The sequence below is a fragment of the Lissotriton vulgaris genome, chromosome 10 (genome assembly GCF_964263255.1).
Source record: "Lissotriton vulgaris chromosome 10, aLisVul1.2, whole genome shotgun sequence".
Lineage (NCBI taxonomy): Eukaryota > Metazoa > Chordata > Amphibia > Caudata > Salamandridae > Lissotriton > Lissotriton vulgaris.
In genome coordinates, this window is record NC_141698.1 from 347,228,801 (window position 1) to 347,240,904 (window position 12,104).

At 46.3% G+C, this 12,104-nt stretch overlaps 1 protein-coding gene across 1 annotated transcript in view; it reads right to left on the bottom strand.

Moving 5' to 3' along the window:
• LOC147685222 (uncharacterized) overlaps nucleotides 1-12,104 on the bottom strand; it is a 96,653-nt gene that overhangs the window by 45,920 nt on the left and 38,629 nt on the right. Inside the window, exon 2 of the mRNA XM_086939601.1 lies at nucleotides 5,063-5,162. Coding sequence (XP_086795727.1) covers nucleotides 5,063-5,162 — 100 coding nt within the window. The remainder of the gene's footprint in view (nucleotides 1-5,062; nucleotides 5,163-12,104) is intronic.

The window sequence follows — 12,104 nt, forward strand, 5'->3', positions numbered from 1 at the left end:
AAGGTCCTAGGCTGACAGGTTGAAACAACACGACCGGGGGCCTGACAACAAGTACAGCCCAGCTGAGACATTGCCACAAACAAGCACCAGCAAAGGCAAGTGGAAAAAAAATAATAGAGACAGGAACACAAGAATAGGAGTAAACCACCGGCCCCAAGCCAGAACTTATCTGTCAACCAAGGAGGAGCAGCGGGAGGAGTGCCAAAAGCAGCAGCCCCAGTACAGCAAGCAGGGACCCCAGCTCAAGCAGTAGTCCCTGTAGCCCAGCCTCCTATCCCATCAGCTCATTCACAGATGCAAGCCTTGCCACCATTCAGTGAGTTAATCGACCCAGGCACAGCAGCGCCACGGTGGGCAGTGTGGCTAGGGCAGCTCAACAACTACTTCACCGCCATGAGGGAGAAAGACAACGAGGTGAAGAGGTCACTACTATTACACTTCGGAGGCACAGAACTGCATAAATTGTTTAAGCACTTGCCGAATAACGGAGCTAACACAGACTATGATGCGGCAGTTACTGCGCTGAATGCCCGCTTTGATCCCCAATTAAACCCACACTACGAACACTTCAAATTTCGGCAATCCAAACAAAGGGAAGGAGAAACAATGGACGCGTTCCACGCATGCCTGAGAGACCTCATAAGCACGTGCACGGAAGACGATGAAAAGAAGGAAGTGACGGCGCGGCTCCTTCAGGGATGTCGAAACAAGCATCTGAGGACTCTTATCCTGAGGCAGCCCCGCATATCCCTTGAAGAAATACTAATCCTCCCCAGATCCCATGAACTATCAGATGCCCGGGCCACCGCGATGGAAGCAGCTCTAAACTCACGCTCAGAAGCAGGAACAACGATAAAGACGGAAAGAGTAGACGCAGCCCGCAGCTTTAGCCGAGGAGGCAGAGGAAGATGGCCGACCAGGACACAACGCCGAGCACCATGCCGATACTGTGGCAGAGAAGAAAATAACCAAGATGGCTTCCCAGCACGTGGGAAGACATGTTCCAAATGCGGAGTGCCTAACCACTTCACAACGGTATGCAGAGGAGGCTTTCGCGGACGAAGTTTTCAGGAAAAAAAACAGCCACTGGATCCATAAAGCAGCTGTCGCTGGAGGACGCTGCATCATCACGATCAGCTAAAACGCAAAGACAACCGCAATCACAATTCGACGAATCCTCCACTGATGAAAATGATGAATGCTACTTAGTATCGTCTGTCTGCGAGCTGAAGAAGAGACGAAGACCCCTGCCGAAATGTCAGATACAAATCGATGGGTCACCAGTGACCGGAATCATTGACACAGGGGCCACGGTCAACGTAATGGGCATCCAACACTACAAGTCCCTGAAACCAAGACCAAAACTGGTCCTTTCCAAGGCCCGAATTCTCACATATGGCAGCCAAAAGCCACTCCCGCTGTGAGGGAAGATGTTGGTGCAGGTCAAAGCGGAAGACCAAGAAGTGATGACGACATTTCATGTGATAGACAAGGAGGCAGACCTACGAGTGGGAAGCAACACTGCGTAAGACCTCTGCCTCAACGCTTTTGCGAATGCAGTAAAGGCACTCCAGACTGAAGACATCTTACAAATGTTCCCCTCGCTGTTTGAAGGCCTCGGAACCATCAGGCGCCCGCCTATCAAGGTACACATAGACCCTGCCATACAACCAGTAGCACTAAGACACCGGAGAATCCCGTTTCACCTGCGCACAGCAGTAGAGCAAGAACTGAACCAACTGGAGGCACAAGGGGTGATTGAGAAGGTGTCCCCCATGGTGATAGCAGAGAAACCGTGTCAGCCCGGAAAAATTAGGATATGCATTGATATGAGGCTCCCCAACAAAGCCATACGGCGAGAGCAACACCTCACACCCACCGTAGATGATATCTTGACGGATTTGAACGGAGCCCAATGGTTCTCCAAGCTAGGCCTCAACGCGGGGTACCATCAGCTGAGGCTAGCGGAGGAGAGCCGGTATATAACAACCTTCTCGACGCACTTAAGATTGAGAAGGTACAAAACACTAAATTTTGGAATCTCGTCCGCTGCGGAGATCTTCCAGAATACCATCAAGGAGATACTATCTGGACTACAAGGAGTACTAAATGTCAGCGGCGACATTTTAATCCACGCCAAGACGAGTGAGGAACACCATCACAGACTGAAAGCCACACTGCAAAGACTTGCACAACCCAGCGTAACATAAACACAGCGTAACATTGCACAAAGAAAAATGCCAGTTTTTCAAGAAATCTATCGAATTCTTTGGCTACGTATTTGACTCAGAAGGAGTCAAGGTTGACCCATGCAAGTCACATGCCATCAAAAACGCCCCTGCACCCACCACCGCGTCGTAAGTGAGGAGTTTCCTGGGGATGGCGCAATACTGCGCAAGGTTTATCCCTAATCTAGCCACAATTGCGGAACCGTTGAGAAACTTAACAAAGAAAGAGAACCCATGGAAATGGACAGAAGTGGAAGACAATGCATTCCACCACATCAAGACGGCCCTGCTTGACAGCACCACCATGGCGTATTTCAACACAGCCAAACCCACAGAAATATTAGTAGACGCCAGCCCTGTCGGCCTAGGAGCCCTTTTCTCACAGGAAACAGAACCCGGAGTATGGGCCCCTCTAGCTTTTGCAAGCAAAGCCTTAACCGCAACGGAGTCGAGGTATTCTCAAATTGAAAGAGAGGCCCTGGCTGTCAAATGGGCCTGCAATCACTTTCACCTCTATATCTCTGGACACCCTTTCAGAATGGTGATGGACCACCAGCTGCTAATACCTCTATTTAGGGGCACAGCCCCTCACCCCCTGCAGAGGATAGAGCGGTGGGCCATCCAGGTCCAACAATATCAAATGGACCTAGTATACCGCCCTGGGGCAAGGAACCCTGCGGACTTCCTCTCACGCCACCCGTCACTAGAAGGACATCACACCACGGAGCAAGAACTTCAGGCAGAAGCATTCGTGAACATGCTATCGACCGGATCATGTCCCCGAGCCCTCACAGCGGGCACCATCATAGCTCAGTACAACACTGATGTAGTCATCCAACGTGTGAAGGAGGCCCTACAGTCAGGCTCGTGGGGAAACTTCTTAAAGAATGTTGGTGGGTGGAACAAGGCGGACAGAACACGCCTGACTCAGTTTTGGAGAGTACACAATGACCTAAGCAGTGCAGACAACGGATTGATACTTAGAGGGTCCCGAGTAGTAATCCCAAAGGCACTGCAAGAGAGAGTGACAATATTAGCTCATGAGGGACATCAAGGCACCAAACAGGATGAAAGCCCAGATGCGCGAGAAAGTATGGTTCCCCGATCTAGAGAATAGTGTCGATACCATAGTGCGACAATGTCGAGCGTGCCAGATAACCAGCAACCCCGATGCTCCAGCACCAGTAATTACAGAAGACCCTGCTCCATCCCCATGGTCATGGCTCAGTTTAGATTTTGGAAGCTTCCCGGATGGGAGAGTCACCGTGGTACTGATCGACAGCTACACAAAATATCCCATAGTGGATCTGGCGGCATTCACCATCTTCGCGAACATCCGCCCCATTCTCAGCAAGTCGTTTGCCATGTTCGGAGTCCCGCTTGTCATCAAAACATATAACGGTCCCCCGGTCCAGGGTAGCGAATTTAAGGACTTTCTACAGACCCTAGACATAACACACCGGAGGATCACGCCTCAACGGCCTCAGGCCAACGGCGAGGTGGAAAGATTTATGAGGACAATAAACAAGATCTTACGAATAGCCACCTCAGAAGGAAGTGATCCTGAAGAAGCACTGCAGCTATTTCTAAGAGAGTACCGGAGCACCCCCCACAGCACTACACAACGGTCACCATGGGCACTGATGTTAGCCGGACCGAGAAGAGTCTTACTCCCCATGGCGAACAACTGAACTCCCGCACCATACTCACCAACAAACACCCAGGAACGAAGGAAAAGGACAAATGAAAAGGCAAGTCAACAACGACGAGCTTAGGCGAGAGTCCTACATCCCGGAGAGACAGTGTTGATTAGGACCCGAAGACCAGGAGGGAAGTTCTGAACGCCGTTCGAACCTGAACCCTGGACCATTACAGAAACAAGAGGCACAGCAATAACGGCCAACCGGAATGGAGAAGAGGTAACCCGAAATATATTGTGGTTCAAGCAAATTCCACCAACTCAAGAACAACCCAATGGCCAGGAAGAACAAGCGGCAACAGGAGAAGGGACCGGAGTGGATGAAGCAAGTACTAGTCCACCCCTATCTGCACCGAACGAGGTCGTCCCACATTCACCAGGGTACCCTCAAGAATCAACACCCACAAGAGGCAGGTGGCGATATAGCCTCAGGCCCAATCCCAGGCCAAGCCAAAGACTGGTGGACTTTGCATGCTGAACAATACATTCCGAACTTTTCAAAATTCCGAGTTGGGAAGGGATGTAGCGCTCTAGTGCTCCGAGAGTCTCCCTTGAGCCCCGGAAGCACTACCACACGTTGTATCACCTTCTGGCCAGGCGTGGCCAGAAGGCTATAAATAAAAGGGCAGGAGTGGCTTGGCACTTCCTGTCCGGACCAGCACTGTTGGTGTGTGCGTCGGTTATTTTGCTATACCCCCATATGCTTAGGCCAGGCCACATAGCATAAGTGTATATTTGGGATCAGAGTTCCCCACACACTGTTAGTGTGAATTCAGGAATACAGCATGGGCCTTGCAGCACATTCTGTAGCGCTAACAGTCAGTATGGTTTCTTGCACAGGTAGCATCAGTTTCATATACTTTTCCCTATGCTGTGGTCCACGGATCGTATTTAAATGAATTTTCTGCTATTTCCACACCCGTTTAGTTATTAGATGTGCACCTACTATTGCCAGTTGAGGTTGTCTTTCAGTTCTTTATGGACAGGCACAATATGTCCATGATCAATTCTTGACTTCTCATTACAGTTATGCAGCAAGAGGCATTTCGTATGTACAGTTATTACTGGGGCAAACATGATGAATATGTAAACAGCAAGTGAAAGGATTTGAAATAGTATTATTGCTGAGACTTACGAGCACACAGTTTCATCTTGCAGCACAATAAATAACTAATTAATTCAGTTGATGAATCTTCGGGGTTGTCTTCCTGATTTCCAGATGCCTGAGATGGTGGCTGTGAACAGAGTGAAACGTTAGAACCAAGTAATGATGATGCCAATCGTTTTCAGATTTATAATGATTTTTTTCTAAACTGCACTAATGTGCAACAACAACACAGCAAGAGCAGCAGCAGTGCAAGCGCCCCTAATACAAGAAACTGCTGTGGGGAGTCTGGCGGGTGACAGCCGAAGCTGTGATTGGCTCCCTCACACTCAGGGAGCAGGCCAGTGCTTGATTGGTGCTTGTGGATGAAGCTGGGGCCCACCAGAACTCACTTTTGGAGGCACACATTTTCTCAAAACAGACTTTGATCCAGAGTAAGAGAGAGACCAAAAGGGGTAAAGAAGCGGAATGATAAGGGCAAAAACAGTGACAAAGGGAGAAAGCAGAAACCTGCAAGAGTGAGATAAAGGAGCAGGGAGTGTCTGGTGGTGGATTGGAGATGCATGAGATGGAATTAAAACTGTGCGACCTAGGTATTCAGCACTCTTGGTGTTTGCTATCGCAAACCACTGGCACAACTTGGAGCCCTGGCACTTATTCTTTTTCAAATCAAGCACTGGAGCAGGTATAATACAAATCGCTGCAGTTTGTGATGCCTCATACAGAGAAATGGCGCAGGATGTAACTCTACATCACATACACAGAAGAGCCGCAGGGTAGGCAGCAGCAGCAGTACACACTTACTCACACAGACATAATAGATAGGGCATGTGCAGGAGTTGTGCATGCATCACCTACAAATTAAAGAGCAAAGGCACTAGAAGTGCACATGTCTTCACACACACACAAGACCTACACTGTGGCTAAAGCACAGGGATTTCTTAAGTACGCTGAATTGGGGAAGGTCTCCAACCTCCTCTCATTGACAAACAACATTTAGAACACATGTAGGAGCATTTCACCCTTTCTTCATACGCTGCCCGGATTTCAGGTGAGCTTACCCATAACGCTTTAAAGACTGGGGCCCAATTTATTCGTTTTTGCAATAGGGCAGCGCCGCAGGCCTTCCTGCTGCACTGCTCTACGGCAAAATAAAAGTGCAGGAATGTGCGTATCTATCAGATATGGCGCATTCCTGTTCTTTTCTCCTGCGCTGGCGCACAAAGGGCAGCCGTGCGCCAACGCAGGCACCTTTGCACCATGGTGCAAATGTCCCTGCGTTGCAGGGATGATTGTTTTTGTGCAGGAAAGCTTCCCTTCATGCACAAACAAAATCACAACAGACTTTTTCCTCTTTCTATGTGTGCTGCAGAATGCTGCACACATAGAAAAAGAAAAAATTAGGAGAAATAAAGATATTTCTCTTTGTTGTGCCTTTCTTAGAGGTGTACGTTTTTTTGCAATGCTTCAGAGTTATGATTTCTCGTAAATCTGGGGAAGTGTCAAAAAGCCATGGATGTTGCTGGGAATGGCCCCAGCAACACCCACTGCACGCCACTTTAATGCAGAAACCTGCATTAAAGGTAACAATATTTGCAAGGCAACAATATGCCCAAAAATGTGGCTTAGTGCTGCCTGGTTAATTTGGAGCAGGCTCCTGTGCCACCGGAGCATCACAAAAACTGACGCACTGGCAGCACAAGGGGCTTATAAATAAGCCTCAATGAATGCAGAATTATTTATGCTTTTGAGTATGAGTTGTTATTTAATTAGTTTGTGTTTTAGGTTTTATTTTTGGTATAATTATTCTGATGTTCTAAATATAGCATTTATCTGCAAGGTATAGTTTATATGGCAGTCGTGCAAATTATGGGTTGCATACCCAACCACCACTTGTGCATTTCAGTGGTGCTTCTGTGTAATTCACTCCTATAATTGCACTTTAACTGTGGCTATTTGAGTGAACTTCTCATGTTGTTTTTCTTAAACATGTCACTAGTCATATATCATATATTAGGTACTATTTAAAGTCTCTGGTTATATAGCATACATTTGGAACTATCTGGATTGCAGCCATGAAAACAGTGAGGCTGGTACAGATCGGGGAACGTGGGGGGTTGTGTGAAGAAAAAAAATACAATTACCTCTTTGCAGCCCCATCTCTACTCCATCATCTCTCCTCCCCTTCTCTCCCCGACGAATCCCAGAACGGAAGCAGGAAGCACACAGGCTCCTCTAAGCCAATCACAACGCCGCTGTCTCCAGCATGACAGCTGCGTTGTGATTGGTGTGAGCGCCGTGGTTCAGCACTCAGACAGGGACTGGGAACCCGTGCATGTTCTTCACCTAAGCTGTCCAATACAGACTGGTGGAGAACATGCTAAGTGCACATGACAGTTTGGCCGGCCGAAGACTGCTGGTCAAACCCTCATGCACACTTAGAAAGTACCCCAACCACTCCTTTCCCTGCTCTATGAGCAGCTCAACTCAGCCCCGTCCTGCAAAACTGTCTAAGCAGGGAAAATTAAAATGATTATAACATCGTGTTTTATCAATTTATCTTTCATTTTTTGCAATGCTGAAAAGCAGTTGGGCCACGCGCCTTCGCCTTAGTGCAGGGTCTTCCACTGCATGACAATATAAAAGGTATTTCACTATTGACTATTGACACATCTTTACACATAAACAAAACATACAACATGGCTAAAGTACCGGGATGTCTTATGAACACTGATTGGGGAGGGTCGCCAACCTCCTCTCATTAACAAGGAACATTTAAAACACATGTAGGAGCATTTCACCCTTTCTCCATAGGCTGCTCAGATTTCAGATGAGATTAACCTTAACACTCTTAAAGACGGTGAATGCAGAATTGTTTACTGCTTTGAGTATGAGTTGTAATTTAATTACTTTGTGCTTTTACGTATTGTCATTTCTTGGTATAATCTGTGTGAGGTTATAAATATAGCATTTGTGTGTAAGGTATGGGTTTGAATGGCTGTTATTATGGCTTGCATACTAACCATCATTTTGCATTTCAGTGGTGTTTCTGTTTAATTCACACTGATAATTGCACTTTAACTGTGGCTTTTTAAGTTAACTTTTTTTAAAGGTGCTGGCTACATAGCATACATTAGGTACTTTCTGGATGGCGGCCATGAAAATATCAAAGACATTTTTACTATTTATCTAGCCACTATTTAAGAGGCATTTGGCAAAGGGTCATTCAAATAGTAGGAAAGCGTAACTATTTATACAGCCGCTGGTTAAATAGCTGATAATATGTCAGATTTGGCTTGTGGTTGTGCAAAGAACAAAGCAACTTCACTATCTAGCGGGTTGTGGGCTTAATAAAACATATTATGCACTGTTTAGCCTATGGCTATGCAAACAGCAAAGAAACCTCAGTCTGTAACTGGCTAAAAAGTAGAGATAATGCATTGTTTGACCACCAGCCCTGTAGATAGAAAGCAACTTCACTATTTACCAAGCCTCTGGCTAAATCGCAGACATTAGGTACTAGTTGGATGTCGACCTTGCAAATAGCACAGAAGCGTTACTATTTATCTGCCTGCTGGAAAAAAGAAGACTTTGTACTCTTTGGCCCTTGGCCATCTAATAGTAGAGATTGTGCACTGTTTGGTTAGCAGCCATGCAGATTACAAAAAAATGGCATGCAAATAGCAACAAAACTTTACTATTTGCCTGGCTACTGACTAAAAAAACAGATATGCTTTCTTTGGCCACAGGTCAGGCAAATAGTAAAGTTTCTTTGCTGTTTTCATGGCCGCCATTCAATAGTACCTAAAGACTGCTATTTAGCCCCCAGTTGGAGGAATAGTGAAGTTTCTTTGAATGTGTAGTTGAATAGCAGAAAATATATATGATTTGGCCAGCTGCTGTGCAAATAGAAAAGAAACTTCAGCATTTACTTGTATGCTGGCTACTAGTACAGATTATGCACTGTTTGGCCAAATGTCATGCAAGAAGCAAACAAACCACTACTTATCCAACTGCTGCCTAAATACATGTGTTAGAAATGTAATCAATGATTGACTGGGGTGTGAGCCCTGGTCATGCAGCAAGCACAATCCTAGTCTGCGTAAGGCACAGGCATTACCCAAATTAACCTGTGCTGAACCCCCTGGTAGCTTGGCACAGAGCAGTCAGGCTTAATTTAGAGGCAATGTGTAAGGTATTTGTGGAACAATTCAAACAGTAAAACAGTGAAAACCCCCCACAAAAGATCCCACGCCAGGTTAGACCAATAGAGCAACACGTAATACATAAAACAAGACCAAAATAACAAAAACCAATTGGTAGAACTGAAGTTATGAATTTTTAAGGCATAAAGCATGATGGATCACAGGTTGGATACAGTCCCAGATTAGTCCTGCTGAAGATTTACCATCTCATTGCCAAGATGTTTTGTGCCAAGAGCAGGATAAGCATCGCAGGCTGGTGCTTTGCCTTGGCGGTCCACGTGGGCAATCAAATCTTGCTGTGTGAAGAGACAAACTTGTAGTGGCTCATACTGATTTTCCATGCAAGCGACCTTGTTCCGGTGCAAAGTTAGTGAGACTGGACTCGGCTCCTCCCTCTCATCTGGCCAGTGATGACCCACGCAGTCACACCTAAGCTCCCATTGTGTGTGGCTGTCTAGTAAGAATACACAAAGCCCGTCTGCTAACTACCCCAGTCATGTGACCAGAGATAGGCTGCAGTCACCAAAAGGCTAAAAGAAGGAAATGCCAACTTTCTAAATTGGCATTTTCAGAATTGCAATTTAAAATCCGACTTTACAATCAGTTAGGATTTTTAATTGTGATACCAGAGGTACCAAACTTGTAGGGGCTATCTCTTCACATTTGGAAATTACAATTATAAATTGTAATAAGGTAACTCCAATATTATCCTATGAGAGAGATAGGCCTTGGTGTGGTGGAAAACCATTTAAAGAGTTTTTCACTACAGGATATGTAAAATGTAAAAGTGCATGTCCTACTTTATATATGTACTGCATCCTGCCCTTGGGGTTGTCTAGGGTGTACCTTAGGGGTGGCTTATATATATTAAAAAGGAATGTTTGGGTCTGGCAAAATGTTTTTGCCAGGTTGAAATGACAGGTTATAACTGCACACACAGTCTCTGCAATGGCAGGCCTGAGAAACATTTAAATGTTAATGTTAATGTTAATATGTATTTGTAAGCGCTCGTACGCCCGGGGGCTTCATGGCGCTGTAGGAAGGAACGAAGCGTATAGGTCACAGTAGAGAATAAGCAGCTCAGCAGTGCGCCTGAGAAAAGAGCCAGGTTTTCAGGGAGTGTCTAAAACTGAGGATATTGTCATTCAGTTTCAGATGAAGGGGAAGAGAGTTCCAGAAGCCAGCCGCAAGATGGTCAAAACAGCTGCCTCCGAGACGTTTCCTCTTGTAGGATGGGACGGTCAAAAGGGATTTGTAAGTGGACCGGAGGTTGCGGGAAGGTATGTACCTCTTAAACATGTCTCTAATGAATAGAGGGCCAGAGTCATGCAGAGATTTAAATAAAATGCACCCAGTTTTGAAAGCCACACGCTGCTCCACAGGAAGCCAGTGTAGCTGTTTCAAGCCAAGTATAACAGACTGCCTCTTAAAGGGCTGCTTAAGTGGGTGGCACAATCAGTGCTGAAGGTCCACTGGTAGCATTTAATTTACAGGCCCTGGGCACATGAAGTGCACTTTACTAGAGACTTATAAGGTAATTAAATATGCTAATTGGATATAAGCCAATGTTTACATAAGGAGATGATGGACGGAGCACTGAAACTTTTCAGACACTCACCCCCCGTCACAGATCTGGGTTAAATCCATCATTGTTCTTTAGCTCACTTCGTCACCTCAGTTCAGACCAAGCTATTTGAAAATCAATCTTGACCCTGTGCCTCATGGGAACAGTCCAGCCCAAACTGCCAAGCCAGGTCTTCCCTGACTGGAAACAAGCATCCTGGGACTGGTTTCAGGGTAACACCCTCTCTTCAGCCAGGCTAGCTTGAATCAAGTTGCAAAGTGAGCCAGGGACCCACACCTGGACTTACCCTGCCAATTTAGGACAAACAAAGAAAACACAATGAGAAGATGGACGGAGCGCTGAAACTTTTCAGACACTGAAACTTTTCAGACACTCACCTCCATTCATAGATCAGGGTTGAATCCATCATCGTTCTTCAGCTCACTTTGCCACCTCAGTCAAGACTCCATACACTATTCTTCCTTCCAGTATCGTAACTCTCCCAGTCCCAGTCCCAGTCCCTTCTATCTCCAAATTCTGTCCGTTATCTCTCCCGGCCTGCCCCCTCTCCCTTAGCTTACCCTCTCCCACCTCAGCTTGCACACACTTCCCCTAGTCTTTCCACTCTCCTTTCCAGTCTGTCTGCTCTTCTCTAGTATCTTGTCTTCTACTCCCAGTCTCTACACTGTGCTTCACAGTCTCTCAGCTCACAATCTATGCTCATCCAGACTACCCCTCTTTCCTATTTGCTTCACCCTTCACCATCTTTCAGCTCTCCATTACAGTCCGTTCTTTCCCCTCCATTCTGCCTGGTTTCAATTATAGTCTCTCCCCCAGCTTTGCCTGTCCTGCCTCAGCTAATCGGATCTACCCAAATCATCTTTGCTACCAACTGTCTACTCTAACTCAGCTTATCTAGTCTCCACACCTTTCTCTCTGATTTTACCATCCACATGATCTCCTCTATATTATCTGCTCTCCGTTCCTTTCCCCTTGATATCCTCAGTGTGTACTCTCTCTCCAATTCTTGTCCCTTCCCCATTCTACCCTTTCTGACTTCACATTGCCCATATTTTCCCTGTAGTCTTATCTTTCTTCCTGTTAATCTTCTCACTCCTAGTCTCTCCACTGTCCTCACCAATTTCTCTGCTCTCCCAATGTCTCTGGTCTCCCCCAAATTGACCCTTCTGTATTTAATTCTCTCTACTCTTTTCCATATCTCACCTCTCCCCCTCAGTCTGCCCTCTTTTTCTGTCCCCCTTTGACTCCCAAGCTCTCTGCTCGCCTTGTCAGTCTCTCCGTT